Source organism: Pezoporus flaviventris, unplaced genomic scaffold, assembly GCF_033815535.1.
Source record: "Pezoporus flaviventris isolate CSIRO_AGI_PZ_B2104156 unplaced genomic scaffold, CSIRO_AGI_Pfla_v1 ptg000025l, whole genome shotgun sequence".
Lineage (NCBI taxonomy): Eukaryota > Metazoa > Chordata > Aves > Psittaciformes > Psittacidae > Pezoporus > Pezoporus flaviventris.
This window is the reverse complement of record NW_026892573.1, coordinates 26,847,683-26,863,225: the sequence shown is the minus strand read 5'-3', so window position 1 is coordinate 26,863,225 and position 15,543 is coordinate 26,847,683. Positions and strand designations below refer to the sequence as shown.

Sequence of the window (15,543 nt, the reverse complement as noted above, 5' to 3'; positions counted from 1 at the left end):
AAAGCAAAGACCATTATTACAGGAGCATTCTTCTACTTCCAGACAAGCTGACTCAGCTACCAGCAGTCTGAAAGAGCCCATCAAACTGTTAGGGGACCCCAAAGTTTCAGCAGAAGAGGCCATTCATCCACATTGCTCTCTGTTTAGCATCTCGTATACTAAGGGAGAACACAACTTGCTAGAAATACCATTTTTCCCCCAAATCCCATTTCCATTGTAGCTCTTTAAACCATACTTTACATAATGTAAACCTACTGCATGTGTGGATGCAAATAAATTGAAAATATGTTAAAAATGTAGAAAACATTTATATAGGGTATTTATATATCCATATGGCTAGACACACATTTGAACTTGCTTGTTAAGTAAGATCTTTATCCTGGCATTTGAACACTGCTCATTTTGCTGTCCAAGTTCAGAGTTCTGCATACAAAACCACAGATGGCATGCTAGTAGCTACAGCTATCTAGAACATTTCACTGAATAGCACTGAAGTGACTATTCTCAATATCACACCAATGTAAGCTCTGCTTGTCAGTTCAGAGCACATCAGGGAACAGCGGTTCAACTTTTAGAGGACCTTTTGCAGGCATAGTTTTTTGTGAGCTTGCACTCCATCACTTCACAGCACTGATTTGACAGTGACAAATTTATATACAGGGAAAAAAAAAAAAAAAGAAGGCATTATTAGAGGTTAATAGAACCTTTTAAGCAGAACTTAGAGCTAGAGCATTTAATAAGGGCCCAAGGAAGTAAGTAACCACAGTCTGTCCAAGACTGTGAGGAAGCAGTATCTTGAAATGAAGGTAAAGAAGCACCAATGCAAATTCCATATACACAGCACTAGCCTGACTTTCTTGGTGCCTGGGGATGGTTTCTTTGGTAATGTATTTCCTACTACATTAAGCATGAAGTAGGACTTCAAGTACTGCTAAAGACAGAGCTCTGAGCTCATGTCAAATTATACCTGTTGGAGAACAGTTAAGGTTCTTCGAAATCCATATTTAACTTCAGAATGACTTGACTTTGTCCTGTGCCCCTCTTGTAATTATCCCAGGTCCATCAAGGTAGGCAGATGAGCATCTGCACATTTCTAAGTCCACAGGACAGCTTGTTTACAAATACAAGTTTTGGCACAATAAATCATGATGTACAAGCTTCCACTTGCATTAATCTGCCCCATTCCTGGAAGTGCTCAAGACCAGGTTAGATCAGGCTTTCAGCAACCTGGTCTAGTGGAAGGTGTCACTGCCTATGGCAGAGGGTTTGACACTGGATTAGCTTTAAGGCCCATTCTAACCCAAACCATTCTATGATAATATGATTCTATGATTTTGCATGACTTTATATACAAAATACTGGTTTTTGTTCAGTTGTAACATAAAATTAAGAAACTATTTGAAGCAAAAAGAGAAAGCAAGTTCACTGCATGTGCTGCTGCTTGGGTAAAAGTCTCATCTTTATCCTGTTTTCAGCCACAAAATGTTACTGATGCAGAACTCCAAATAAATATAAGGTCTTAATATTATATTCCAGTGTTTTGCTTATGCTGCTCCTAAGAAATAATATTTAACATATTTCAATTCAAAGGTGCAATTATGATTTGAGATAGACTTTTAAAGCTTGCCTTTTGTTTCTCCTAAGATTTATCCTGTAGATAGTTTTTTAGATTACCATCCTCAGACACAAGTGCTATGCCTATCTACATGGAACTGGCTTCTACTACACATATCCACCTACTTTGAGAAAAAGACTCAATTTCAAGTATTGCAGAATTGGACAAAATATACCCTGTCAAATATATACAGCACCCTGGTAATTTCACAATAGTCTGCTGTTTGTATAGTCTCCACAGATGAGATGCTAAGTTATTCAGCCGTTTCACTGTCCATTTATTTTTTTTATTTCAATCTGACCTCCTGCTTTTATACATGAAAGACTGCAAGAGTCGGCAGTACTGAAATCCTTCACAAAACACTGTTTATTCCATCCCTCCACAGCAAACTGGTATTGAAACAAACCTTAGTTTCAGAAGACAGAAACGTAAGCCTGTGTTTTTTGATATTTATATGTCTTTTTATTCCAGATGTAGAACTGCATGCTAATCATTTACTGAACTCAGATTTTTGTATCTGTATTACTGTATGCTTCATACTGAACAGTATCTGAACCTAACATGTGCCACCCAACAGATCCAGTCTAAACTGAATACTTGAAAATTCAGCACTCACAGTGGACAGAAATCACATCTATTTGGATAGTCAGTACATGGTAGGTAAGGTTATAAGCAAAGGGCAACAGCTCTTTTTACTCTAGATCTCCATGGAGACACTTCAACTAGCATAAATATACTCATGGAAGCACGAGCAGAAATAGCTATTACCCTTCAAGCTTACACCCCCATTTACTGTACATCAAATTTCTTTGTATAATGGAACATACGATCAAGTATAAAAAAAATGACTCTATATAAAAGTTAAAATATTTGATTACAGTAGCAAGTCACCACTTCATAATGGGAAATAACTTGTCTCTTGGAATCATTATTGATCTGAACTCTCTTTTTGTTGTTGTGTGTTGGATACCGGTAATTCAAGACTTGCCCATAACAGGGGCTCTGCTTTTCTCATAGTGAGCTCGATCTTTGTAGCCGTCATGTTCACATAACTTCTCTTTACATCAATTACCTAGAACAGAAAACATATTTCAATCTTCAATTTAAGAAAACAGGCTGCTAGATACTTGCAAATTAAGTTTTTGGGAATTTATCGCTAAATTTCAGCTGATGTTTAGGTAGACAGAGTTCCCTCTTGTTATTTAGGGAAGTCATCCCTCTCCCATTCCCAAGCTACGAACATATATATATATGCCCACACGTATGAACACATACACTGGTCTAACACATACATAAGCCTACAGATATATAGTGCCAAAGGTTTTCTGTACCACCACTGTAATGGAAGTTGTGATCAGGAAGGACCTCAGGGGGTTACCTTCAGCTCAAAGCAGTGTCAACTATACTGTCACACCTGATCACCTGGGGCATGAAACTCAGATTTAAATGTAATTAATGAATGCAAGTAACTGAATTTCTTTCAGTATGCAGAGTAATGAGGCAAATCAAACTGTTCTGAAAGAGAGCAAGCTGAGGTTTGTGTTTTGCTGTTTTTTTTAAAAAATAGAAAAATTATCCTTATACTTACTCCCCATAGTTTCACACTGCGATGAAATTCCTTATCTCCTTCAAATACAATATGGATATTTAACTTAATAGGAAAACAAGAGAAAATTTTGTCAGGCTAATAAAACATTTGACACATCAAGCATGTTTAATCAAAATATATTACATTAGAACACAGACCCTACAATAAGCGAAGTGATCAAACTGTCCCTCAGAAGTGAAAACCCATTCTAACCGTTACTGACACAGTACTGTTTCCAACAGTGGCCATATATACATCCTGGAAACTGTGTCATTTTCTCCAAATGCACGATTAAGAAATCAGTGAAGCATTTTAACAGCTGCTTAATATTAGCAGCTGAGAAGCTGCACACCGTGAAGAGCACTATTAAATTACAATAAGCCAAATACAATTTAATTATGAATCTATAATTCTTTACACATATGGTGATGCAAATCCATCACATGTGGGTTTTAATTGCAGAAGTCAAATTAAAGAGTTTGGTTTTGGTTTTTTTTTTTACATATTATATTGCATCTTAAACAAAGACCATTAAATCACACATGTCTAAACAGAAGGGAAAACTCCAAGCTATACATACTTGAACAAAAACAAATGCTAAGAAAAAGCCGTCACTCAAGTAAGATTCTTATGCTCCTTCTGCCTTGTACATAAAAGTAGAAGCCAGATTTTCCTAACTTCAAGCTGCTGTAAGAATTAAAAAAGAGTTACTTCTTAAGGTAAATGCTCACCATTGTGCTATTTGCTTCAACGAAGCTCAGATCAGGAACAGAGTTTTTAGCGTACACAGAAATAGTCACTTCTCCTCCAGTCTGGTGCCAGTCATGCCTGCATGGAACTACTTTCTTACCCTATGTAACAGAACAGGTACAGAAAGAAAAAACTTGAAACTGCATTCAGGAGTATTTTTACAAGATTAATTCAGGGTAAAAGCCCAGGACTATCTGAACAGCCAGAAACCACAGCTAATAAAGAGCTGTAATTCATGTTCGCAGAAGACTGCAAGACTCCGCTTACATCTCTTTTCACTAAATATTTTAGCTATTGGTTTCTGACAAACCTTGGAAGTGAGAAAACCAATGCTCATGACAGAGACAATAATAAGAAACCAGGGCATTCTGACAGGGAAACAAAAAAAGCCCAAACAACAAAACTGTTATTTGTTGGATTAACTTCCTTCCCAAGACTACAGCTATCCAGCAGGTTGCAGAAAGGAACTGAACAAAGAAACAAGCATGCCAGCCATGACTTCAAGAAACTTCCAAATTACTGCAAAAAAGTACTGAATGTTACCTTCTGTTCTCTGATGCAGGAAAAATAAATGACAAAAAAAACAAAATGACAAGAAAAATGTAAAGTACCCCTCCCTCCATTAGCCAGAAGACTATTATCTCAATATGCACGTATTTAATACACAGTTTCTTAAAATCTGGGTAAAATCTTTGCAAGAACACTCTTCTGCTTCAGGCTCACACCTTCAGTTTTGTTCATAATCCCTCATTTCTGTATTAGGAAATAATTCTTAACCATAAACATAAAACTTGAAAGGAAGCAGCAGTTCCATGACTTAAAGGAAATAAAGGACTTGTGAAGTAATTGCTTCAGAATGAGGTAATAGAATCACCACTTTCTATCATACATCTTTATTTTCTTCTGTTAAATCACAGAACCATAGAACGGTAGCAATACCTAACCCATTTTGTCTCGGCAACAGACAATATATTCATATCAAGAACTTTGTGCTGTGTTCATTCCATTATTACATTCTATAACATTCTCTAAGAATTTTTTTAAACCTTGAATGGAAATTTTTTCACCCTGTTATTCTGCAGTTTGCTCCCAACATTGCACTGAAATACCTAATAACTAAAAAGATGCTCTCTGTATTTGTTAAACTGGTAGCCAAATCAAAATGCTTAACTAGACCAGAAAAAAAATATTCAGATGTGTAAACAAAACTGAAACTAGACAGAAGGAGACCCTTCCATTTCTCTATTGTCATGCTGTGCATATCATCCTCAGTGTTATTATTTTAGAAGTAGTGATCTGTAACAGCTTAACTACAGTAACAATTCAAGGTACTAACTACAGTCCAGTATTCAAACTTCAGAATGGCTAGCTACAGGCAATGCTAATGCTACTCACCTCATCCTTTTTAGTCCATACATGTGTTCCTGTTGTGCAGCCTTCTTGAGCTAAAAATGTATTGAAGTCAGATGTTTTTCTTTTACAGCAGCTCCAATACTTCATCCTTGAAAATGTGCAAAGTAATTAACAAACAATATTTAGGACACTATTCACTGTGAATACTTAGGATCTTTCCTTTATGCATTGACTGAAGAAGAAATACAAAATGAAAACAAGGCAACATCTACAAAAAAAGAAGTACAAAATAACAAAAATAACAAAAAAAAAAAAGAAAAAATTAGAGTTAACTGAATACTAACCCTTCATGGAATATAGGTACACCAGAATGGTATATACATACTTCTTCTGTGCTCTCTGGTCCTTGGTACGTCTAGCAAAAGAAAGCATTGAAGTATATTACTGTTACAGGATATGGACCAAAGGCAAAACCAAAACACAACTCAAACAGAAACACTGAACAAAGGACTACAAAGCTTTTGAATAAATAATCTAGACCTAATGGCTTGCCCTAGCTTTTCAAAGTAACCATTCAACCTTCATTCACAGAAGGTTCCCTGGCACACCTAACAAGCTGGATGACATTCCTTCCCTCCAGCGTATCAACCGAACCACACAGCTTGGTCTCACCAGCAAACTTGCTGAGGGCGCACTCAATCCCACTGTCCATGTCAGCGACGAAGATGTTGAACAAGACCGGTCCCAACACCCATCCCTGAGGGACACCACTCGTTACTGGTCTCCAGCCGGACACTGAGCCATTGACCACAACTCTTTGTGTGCGGCCATCCAGCCAGCTCTTTATCCACCGAGTGGTCCATCCATCAAATTGTTGTCTCTCCAATTTAGAGAGAAGGATGTCGTGTGGGACAGTGTCAAAGGCTTTGCACAAGTCCAGGTAGATGACATCAACTGCTCTACCCCTGTCCATCAGTTCTGTAGCCCCATCATAGAAGGCTACCAGATTGGTCAGGCAGGATTTCCCCTTAGTGAAGCCATGCTGGCTGTCACCAAGCACCTTGTTGTTTTCCATGTGCCTTAGCATGCTTTCCAGGAGAATCTGCTCTAAGATTTTGCTAGGCACAGAGGTGAGACTGACTGGTCTGTAATTCCCCGGGTCATCCATTTTCCCCTTCTTGAAAATGGGGGTTATATTTCCCGTTTTCCAGTCATTGGGAACTTCACCTGACTGCCATGATTTCTCAAATATGACGGCCAGCAGTTTAGCAACTTCATTTGCCAGCTCCTTCAGGACCCACCGATGGATTTCATCGGGTCCCATGGACTTATGCACATTCAGGTTCTTAAGAGAGTCTTGAACCTGATCCTCTACTACAGTGGGCCTAGCGTCTTCATTCTCACAGTCCCTGAATCTGCCTTCGAAGGCTTGAGTGGTGTGGTCAGACCATTTGCCAGTGAAGACAAAGGCAAAGAAGTCATTAAGAACCTCAGCCTTCTCCAAATCCAGGGTAGGCAGTTCTCCTGATAGCTTCCAGAGGGGGCCTATGCTGTCCCTAATCTGTCTTTTATTCACTACGTACCTATAGAATCCCCATATAATACCTACAGAATATCAAGAGCAATTCAAGTGTTATAAGGTATGTCTCATCAATATTAAACATTTAAAGCTGAAAAATGTCAGTATCATGGGAATGGCAAGCTCACTCATTCAGGTGAGTTCACGTCAGGCTTCAGAGTCATTTTAAGTAATCTCTCAGAGCAATTTCAGTGCAGAGCAGTCCACATCTGTCCATACTAAATCACATTATCAAATGTGCATTTGTTAAGCCTGACGGACTTTGTGCCTTTTCCAAATCAATTTGTAGCACACAGGAAAAAACACACCCAAGAAAGAAAACCAAAACTGCATACTCAATAGTTTAGCAGCTGGGTTTAAAAGTGGAACTGGACCACTTACTTTTGAACAGCCTGCGTTTTTACATGCCGTCCCAATCTTGATTTCATCATTGTCTTCCTCTGTAAACAGAGTCATAGAAAATAGCAACTGAATTGTATAATGTACTGAATATCTTGCATTGTTAAGAATTAAAACCAGCTAAGGAGTAAACCAGAAAAAAAAATCCCTTCTTAACCTGTCTATTTTCTGCCTGGCACTGAAGTCTGCCAGAAAGGTAAAAAGAAACAAATTCCAGAAGCATTCTAAAACCTGTATTACCTATGCAAAAAGAAACAGGGGAAACAGGTGAGGGAGAACCAACTAGCCTTCATAGAAACGTCACCCGTTTATGAAAGGCTTTATATGACATTGTGTTTGCAGTAAAATAGGATTAAAGTTCATTTCTTGGGAATGTTTTCAGTCATATATTCAGAAATAGATGTCACCACATCCATTTAACCCAGAAATCTTCCAAAACAGGTAGTTGAAATAATTTTAACAGCAACATATTGCTCCTAACACTCAAGTCTCCACACTGTTTACGTTTAAACTTTGATCATCATTCCCTGGGCTGGAAGGTTATTTCCCAGATTAAGAACATAATTACATAGAATTATCACTTAAGAAACAACAACAAAAATATAGCATTTACTATATGCTATATATCACATACGAACTTAATCTCAGTATACCCTTACCTTTTTTCTCTTCGTTTTCTGAAGACAGCTTCAGTTTATCTAGCGCTTGCTTCAAGGAAGCTGACACTTTCAGCTGTAAATTTGTCATTGGCTCATCTGGGCTAAAAAATGTCCATGTACTTATGTCAGCTTCATACAAAATCATTTACAAAACACAACATAGTAGTAAATGTTCATCTTGCTGTAAGGCTCTTCCTTTCTAACCACAAAGAAACAATCTAGCTTTACAAATGCCAACTCTTACTGCTTATAGAAAAATACAGTAGAAATTTAGAAGGGAGTCTTGTCATTCAACAGGAAATTCTATGTAATCTACAGCAATAAAAACAGATTAAAGAATGTAAATACAAGCACCTTGAAGTTATTTTTATAACTGTTTTATTTCCTGTGAAGCTAAATGCTGCGAGATCCAGTACTATCTTGTCCTAACCTGAACTTTTATTTCATTTTGAAGCTTAAGGCAACATCATCACTGCTACCGAACACAAACTTTCGGAGGTTTTGTACTATGTAAAATGTGAGACACTATAGGAATAGCCCAATGAGCTTTAACTTGGCTAACTGACCACAAATTTGGCAAAACTTGGTTTCATATACTCCACCTTGGCCTTTTAATTGTTTCCAATGGTTTTGGTGCCTGAATTATGTGTTCTTGAAATCTGGGTTTCAGTTCAGCTAGTTCCTTTCGTTCAGAGGTAGTTTTGACTTCTGGTTTAACAGGCTCAGGAGGCTTCTCACTGTTATGGAGACCCTTTGTACAGCCCTATGGAGGAAAGCATATGTTTATATATACACAGAGTGTAGTTTGTGTGCAGAAATAAAAGCTATCAAAACCTGCAGCAGGTTTTTTTGATTTATTTTGTCAGCTCCATCGTTAACTCACCATCCTTTAACCTACTCAAAACACTGGCTACAAAAGAAATCCTACAGCTCAAGTGGAAAGTATCTTCATTTGGACATGCATTAAAGAAAAAAGCATATTTTCCATAATCAAGCAAAGAACAAAAGAATTGACCTTCTTTCATTAACATGCATCTATATAGGTTCTAATAGAACTTATTACCACCATTAAGGCCTGTAAATGAGACTCAGATTCAACATTATATCAAGAAAAATAGTGCATGCAAGATTTCAGAATTTTAACAAAATTATGCCACCTCTCATCAATATTATGTCATTTGACAAGTATAAAAATGGTAAATAATCAGGAGTACATACCACAATGCTTAGGAAGTCAGAAAAGTCTGTTGTTCTTCTCTTGCAACATGACCAACCCTATAAACATTTTGGTACGAAAACAAAACAAGCATGACTACCTTACTTGGCAACAGCTTATAAAAAGCAAAAGACTAACTGTATTCTTTTACAAGATGTCGTACATCATGATTAGAGATTTTCTTTTTCCTTTCTTTGGACAATATTATCATCATCTGCATTTTTAAAAGCCAGAGAAAAGTGCAACAGCTGCCATTTCTAGTTTTCCTCAGAAAATTTGGTAAATGTGAGCCGGTATTTGTGTGACAAGTTTGGTGCCAACTCTGTATGGCAGAAAAAGAAATTTTACTCTATCTTATAAAGTAACATGTAAGCGAAACAAAGAAATATTACACCCACGACTAGGCTTACCTGTGGCAGAGCATACATGCCCCCATCCTAAAACAGTAAGAATATTTTTCCTTCCTTGAGCACTAGTCAAGTCTTCCAACTGCTTACTTCCTCATCACAAAGCTGGATATCTGCATTGCATAGCCATCTATTCAACCACATCAACCAAGAATATTTTATTATATAAACCAGAAATGCAGTTTTAGAGAAAATTATCTTGCCACTCCGAAAAATGTACCTTGGAGGTCAAGGAACCTTATTAAAGACAACAGTTTGACTAATAAATGCACCACTGCTTGGAGAGCTTAACAGACGCAATGGGGTTTGGTAAGTGGTTCTACAACACCTTCAAAATATATCAACTTCCACAAGTGAGGAGACAAAAGGTTCACCCTGCCTTTTCAGACTGTCTACAATTTATAGCAGGAAGAAAAGCACTCAAAATATGATAATTTTATGATCAGGCCAAGACATACGATAAAGAGAGGGCTAAAAGTAGCACTTGCTTTAAAAATGGCGTGTGTAAGTGTGAGTAAAGACAAGCTCTTGAAGCAACTGTGTAATTTATGTCATTATAATTAGGTAGAAGTTTTATGTACTGTTTTATGAGTACAACTATATTTTTGTCCAGAACAAACTCCATAGTCTAAGTAACTGTATCATATTTGATCTAACAGCATCCTTTCCAATTTGTCAGTGGCACACAACCGCCTATTCCAGAGTTACATACTGCAGAAAGAGCAGAGTTTACAGGAAAAAAGCTTCCCAGCACAGATGCACAAGCTTCCTTGGGCCTCAAAGACATCCCATTATAAGAAAGGGATGAGCTGCACTGCCAGTAGAAGCAGTTCCTAAGTACCAAGAAAAAATGCTGGCCCCACAGCTCAGATTAACAGCAGCCTGGTTTCCTAAAATAGGCTGGTTAGGCTGCAGCTGTATTAATACAGTAAACAGTGCCAGACTCCATTTCTGGGCACCAGATTTCTGACCATACACATCTGAAGTGTTAGAATGATTTCCAGTACTGTTTTGGCAGTTATGTCTAAATAGCTCCATGTAGGTACTTGGGATGCATTCAGTAGATCTTGGAGGAAAACAGTTTAATGTCATGAACACAGGCTCTGCAGTTGGCCTAAGCACTAGAGACCAGTCACAGGTACATTTAATTCACTACTGAAAATGTGGCCCAAGAATCCTGGATAGCTGCATCAGAGCCGTGGGCAATCAGTCCCAACCTAACATTCTTACTTGACTGATTAAGAGAACACAAATGTTCTTCACAGTAGGCAAATGTCACATAAACCTTAACTGAAAGAGGGCAGATTTAGATCAGATACAAGTAAGATCTTTACTGTGAGGGTGGCGAGACATTGGCACAGGTTGCCCAGAATATCTGTAGATGTCACGTCCCTGGCAGTGTTCAAGGCCAGGTGGGATGGGGCTTTGAGCAACCTGGCCTACTGGAAAGTGTCCCTGCCCATGGCAGGAGGTTGGAACCAGAGGAGCTTTAAGGTCCCTTCCAACACAAACCATTCTGTGATCCTATGATTAGTGCTCCAGCCACATAAGACCACGAGCAGCTGGTCTGAACTCCAAACAGACTAATTAACTGAAAGAGTATGACACCTCTCAATGCCTCCAAAGACCTGTTCAGAGAATCCACCTAAACTATTGAGACACCTGATGTCAGTCAACAGAAAACGTGTCATACAGACTTGCAAGGCATTCAGATCCTGAGTACAGCTTTTAATGTCTTCTTCAGGGCTGCGTAAGTGTGCTTTTCTAACTTCATGGGGTTGCTCAAACATGATAGGATGAACATCAGTTCCTCACTTCATGCTCATCAAACATGAATATCAGTTTCTGAAACACTGGAATACTTGGAATTAAAAAGGACACAAGCATACTGTTTTACACATATATGACAAAAAAAGATTTAGACAAATACTTGCAGGCTTACTTTGAGAGCATCATGAAAGACTGGCACACCTGGATGGTATGTGCAGGATCCTAGAACGAAATTGCTATTATTAATATTCAGGCATACCACGAATCTTTATTCATCCCATCACAAACTCAACAAAAATTTCACACTGCAATTCCCATATGCCACAAGCTGTCCCACTTCCCCAAGTACACATAATTATTAAAGAATACACAGACTCCACAGAACAAGCGCTCTGAGTGTGTTAAACCTAAATAATCAAGATTTTTTTTCTTTTGTACTATACAACACAAAACAGAAGGCAGGCATCTAAGACAAAATTCTATTTCAACATGGAGCAAATAAACTTTCTGTGGACCATCCCTTGCCTCCGTCAACAATCAGTTCTTACTGGCCATTCAGTGGAAGTAAAATTGGCCCTGTGGCCATCTGAAAGACATAAAATACCAGTTTACCACCAAATACATCTATTTGCACCTGATCAACGGTTTCTATCCAGAAGCACTGTTAAAAACAGCTCTTGACACAAATCCATCATTTTATCCATGATAAGGAGCTTGTTCTTTTTTCACTGTCTGTAGTATCCTAGGTCACTTTAGGACATGAAGCCAAATGCTGATCTTCCACATACACAATTTAGACATGTCAATACTAATAATTAGTAGGTTCTGTAGAAACACCACACTGAAACATAGCTTCCATTAATGGAACTGCTTATGTTGCAACTATTCTTTGTTTTTTTACTTCAGGTCTTTTTTTCAAAGGCAATATAATTGCTCCGATATAACTTCTCTTTGACATATACTGCACGGATAATATTTTAATGACCTGACTCTAAAGTGATGGGAAATATCTGTTGTCTTTTTAGGCAGTAAAGCAAAATTTTTCTTGTTAGAAACAGTTAAAAGCAACAGAAATAGTAACAGTTTTTATAATAAGCATCCATAAACCGGAGTGAAAAATAAAATAATACACATAATAGGAAGCAAAAGATAAAAGTGTTAAGCAATTTTAGTAGTAATTTGCCTACAGATATTAAATGGCAAAGAAAAAACAACCAAGTTTTGCAGTTTTCTTTTCATAAAAGTGTACATTTTTAAGAAATTTTGCTTAGTTTAATTTCCTTTGATTTTACATTCCCTGCTTAACCCTAAGGTACTAGGTCTGACAGGCATCAGTTCCCACCTTAACTCAAAAGGTGGGTATTTTGAGACATCCATGAACTTTTACCAATTCCTTTAGCTTCAGGACACAAAGCTAATGTTGGTAAACCTCACAGGAATATAAAACAAGATGTGGCTATTTTGTAAAAAGAGCCCGCAACTTCACTTCTAAACTAAATTAAAACAAAAATAGAGGTTATTTTGCAAAATATAAAACCATGTCATCACAAGAATCATGGTGGTAAAACATCCCATCGACCCTGAAGTTTAGGGATGCTGAAAGTTATAATCACTTTACTTCTGTAGGAAATTTAAACCTGGTTCTCCGAAGTTATCTGGGAATAACTACATTTACATTCAGAACTGGTTAGGCTAGGGAACAGTAATTCCAATAAGTGTCCAGTTACTCACCAGAATAAACTTCTCAAGAAGCTGTTTCTCCCAAGCCAAGCAACAGAGCTAGCAGAGGGGCAGGCCAACCACATCAGCCCACTACAACTTGGTCACAAACACAGGAATACAGGGCGAAGAACTGTTGTTTTAATAACAACACTGGTCACGAAGTCCCAGTGCGAATTTGTAATACAAAACTCACTATCTACTTTGTCTTTTGGAGCAAAGGGATGCAGGTCATAGAAGTGATCACTAAATGGAATCACTCCACAACTGCGATTTTCAGCTGCCTGCTTTTCAAGTTACTAACATTAGTGAGTCTTACTCAAAATGCTGCCCCTCTCTTTGGCAATACTTAGCTCAGAAAAAGAAATACACTTTATGCCATGTTTCTTAATCACAGAACTCACATACATGCTAGAACATGTTAGCCTACTTCTAATCTTTCGGGTCTCTGCAAATAAGGCTAATGCAAAGAGGACATTCTAGCAATGCAGCCAAAAGAGTTGCTTTACTAATCACTTGAGAGCAAGCCTACCGAAAACTCAGATCACCCCTTCTGCAACCTCTGTGGAATTATGAAAACTAAAATAACAGCACTGTGAAAACTCTGCACAGGCTATTGGGAGACAGGCTTATAATGCTGTCTTTACATTAAGGTCACTGCATGCAAATGGAAAGAACATATAAAGAGGAGAAAAAAAATGTTTGATCTTTTTTTACCTCCCTTCCCCCCACCCCCATATTAAATATAAGAAGTTCTTCCCTGCGAGGGCGCTGAAGCGCTGGCACAGGTTACCCAGAGAAGCTGTGGCTGCCCCATCCACGGCAGGGTTCAAGGCCGAGCTGGACAGGGCTTGGGGCAACCTGGTCTACTGGAAGGTGTCCCTGCCAGTGGCAGGGGGGTGGAACTGGATGAGCTTTAAGGTCCATTCCGACCCAAACCATTCTATGCTTCACCAGGTGTTTGATTCACAGTACACATAGGGGAAGCACTGCAAGAGCTCACAGCACTTGGGAAAGCAGACATACACATATCGTAAGACACATTTAATTACCAGTTTCTAGTCCACATACTACAACTAAAACAACAGGCGCTGATAACTGCTATGTATGCAACGCCCTCAGAAGAAACACGTCTGTTCCTCAAGGCATCCAGTTTCTACCTTTAGAACAGATGACAGTAACGTACGGAGCAGGTCCTTATTACCTCCTTCGCTCATTCTGCTGTGAAAACTTTTGTTATTACACAAGAACCCCGCAGTCAGGCCGACCGCCAGCTCCACGTTTCCGCACCGACGGGACACTTTCGTGCCCGGGCAGGATCCGCTGTGCAGGGGCCGCAAAGCCTGTAACAGAGCAGCCCGCAGCATCGCTTCACCACACCGGACCGCTCCTCCACCCCTAAAGACACTGAGACCACCACACAAAAACAGGAGCTTCTCAGGGAGAAGTAAGTCGAGGCCAGACCGGTGCCGTAAGAGATGGGGACCGCGGGAGGGACACGGACACACCACACAGCCTGCAGGCCAGGGCTGCCCCTGCCCCTCAGTGCTGCTGTCCGTCCCTCAGAGACCTCAATGACAGCTCCCAGCGCCGCACCGCGACGTGGCTCCACCGGCCGGGGAGGACACCGGGCGCGGGTGCCTCAGGTCGCCCCTCATACCTCCCGTGCAGAGCTCTCGTAACCCCTCTGAGATGCCGCCCCTCACACCCCCAGGCCGAAAGCTGTTTGCGGAGCACTTAAGGATGTACCCCGCGCTCCCCCTTCCCCTCTGCCGCCGCTCTCACCTTCCGTGTTGGTTTCGGGGTCGAAGCGCTGGCCGCAGCCCCGGTTGTAGCACAGCAACGACATGGCGGCGGGGCGGCCGGCAAGCCGCCCGTAACAACGGGGACTAAGGAGGCTGCAGGAGGGCAGCACCCGGGGGTGGGCCGGCCCCTCAGCGGAAAGAGTCGGCCGGAGCCTTCCGGAAGCTTCACGAAGCTTCGGGGTAAGGGGAGAGCGGCAGCGCGGGCGGCTGGAGCGAGAGGAGGAGAAGGAGGGGGATGAGGAGCCGCGGCACGGAGCGCATGCGCGGGAGGGAAAGGAGTGCGGCGCATGCGCGGTGGGACGGGATTATGCGGGACGGTGGGGAAAGGGTGGTGGTTGGGAGGGAGTTGTGCATGGTCGGGTAGGTTGTGTGGCCCCAGGTCCCGTGGCAAGGCAGGTTCCGAGCTCGGAGGAACTCCCTGGGGAGCCTTTCAGCTGCAGCAGGAGGGGGCTGATTGCCGCCGGCACCAGCAGTGATCCCCGGACACGGGGGCCTGTTGTGATGGGCCGGGCCGGCCTCCCCCTCAGGGTCTCATCCGGTGGCTGGGCCAGGGAGGAGCTGAGGGAGGCTGGGCACTGCTGGCTACAGCTTGCTGGGCTGTGGAAGCGCTGTGCTCTTCGGTTTGGGGTCATCAGGAGCCGGCGAGCCCGCCCGCCTTTCGCTGGTGCTGGGCTGGTGCGGGG

The 15,543-nt window shown here is 40.6% G+C and overlaps 1 protein-coding gene across 2 annotated transcripts; it reads right to left on the bottom strand.

Moving 5' to 3' along the window:
- Positions 1 to 1,961: 1,961 nt before the first annotated feature.
- Positions 1,962 to 15,002, bottom strand: CHORDC1 (cysteine and histidine rich domain containing 1). 2 transcript variants are annotated; one of them, XM_061457922.1, is made up of 11 exons: positions 14,841 to 15,001; positions 11,509 to 11,558; positions 9,162 to 9,218; positions 8,546 to 8,706; positions 7,944 to 8,044; positions 7,267 to 7,325; positions 5,651 to 5,721; positions 5,349 to 5,454; positions 3,935 to 4,054; positions 3,204 to 3,266; positions 1,962 to 2,687 (listed from the first exon to the last, which is right to left on the bottom strand). In XM_061457922.1, exons 1-11 carry the CDS (start codon positions 14,902 to 14,904, stop codon positions 2,544 to 2,546), a joined length of 996 nt encoding a protein of 331 aa, XP_061313906.1. In that variant the 5' UTR covers positions 14,905 to 15,001; the 3' UTR covers positions 1,962 to 2,543. The 2 variants fall into 2 exon arrangements, with proteins under 2 accessions (XP_061313906.1, XP_061313908.1); XM_061457924.1 differs by lacking the exon at positions 9,162 to 9,218 and having other exon boundaries at positions 14,841 to 15,002.
- Positions 15,003 to 15,543: the final 541 nt, after the last annotated feature.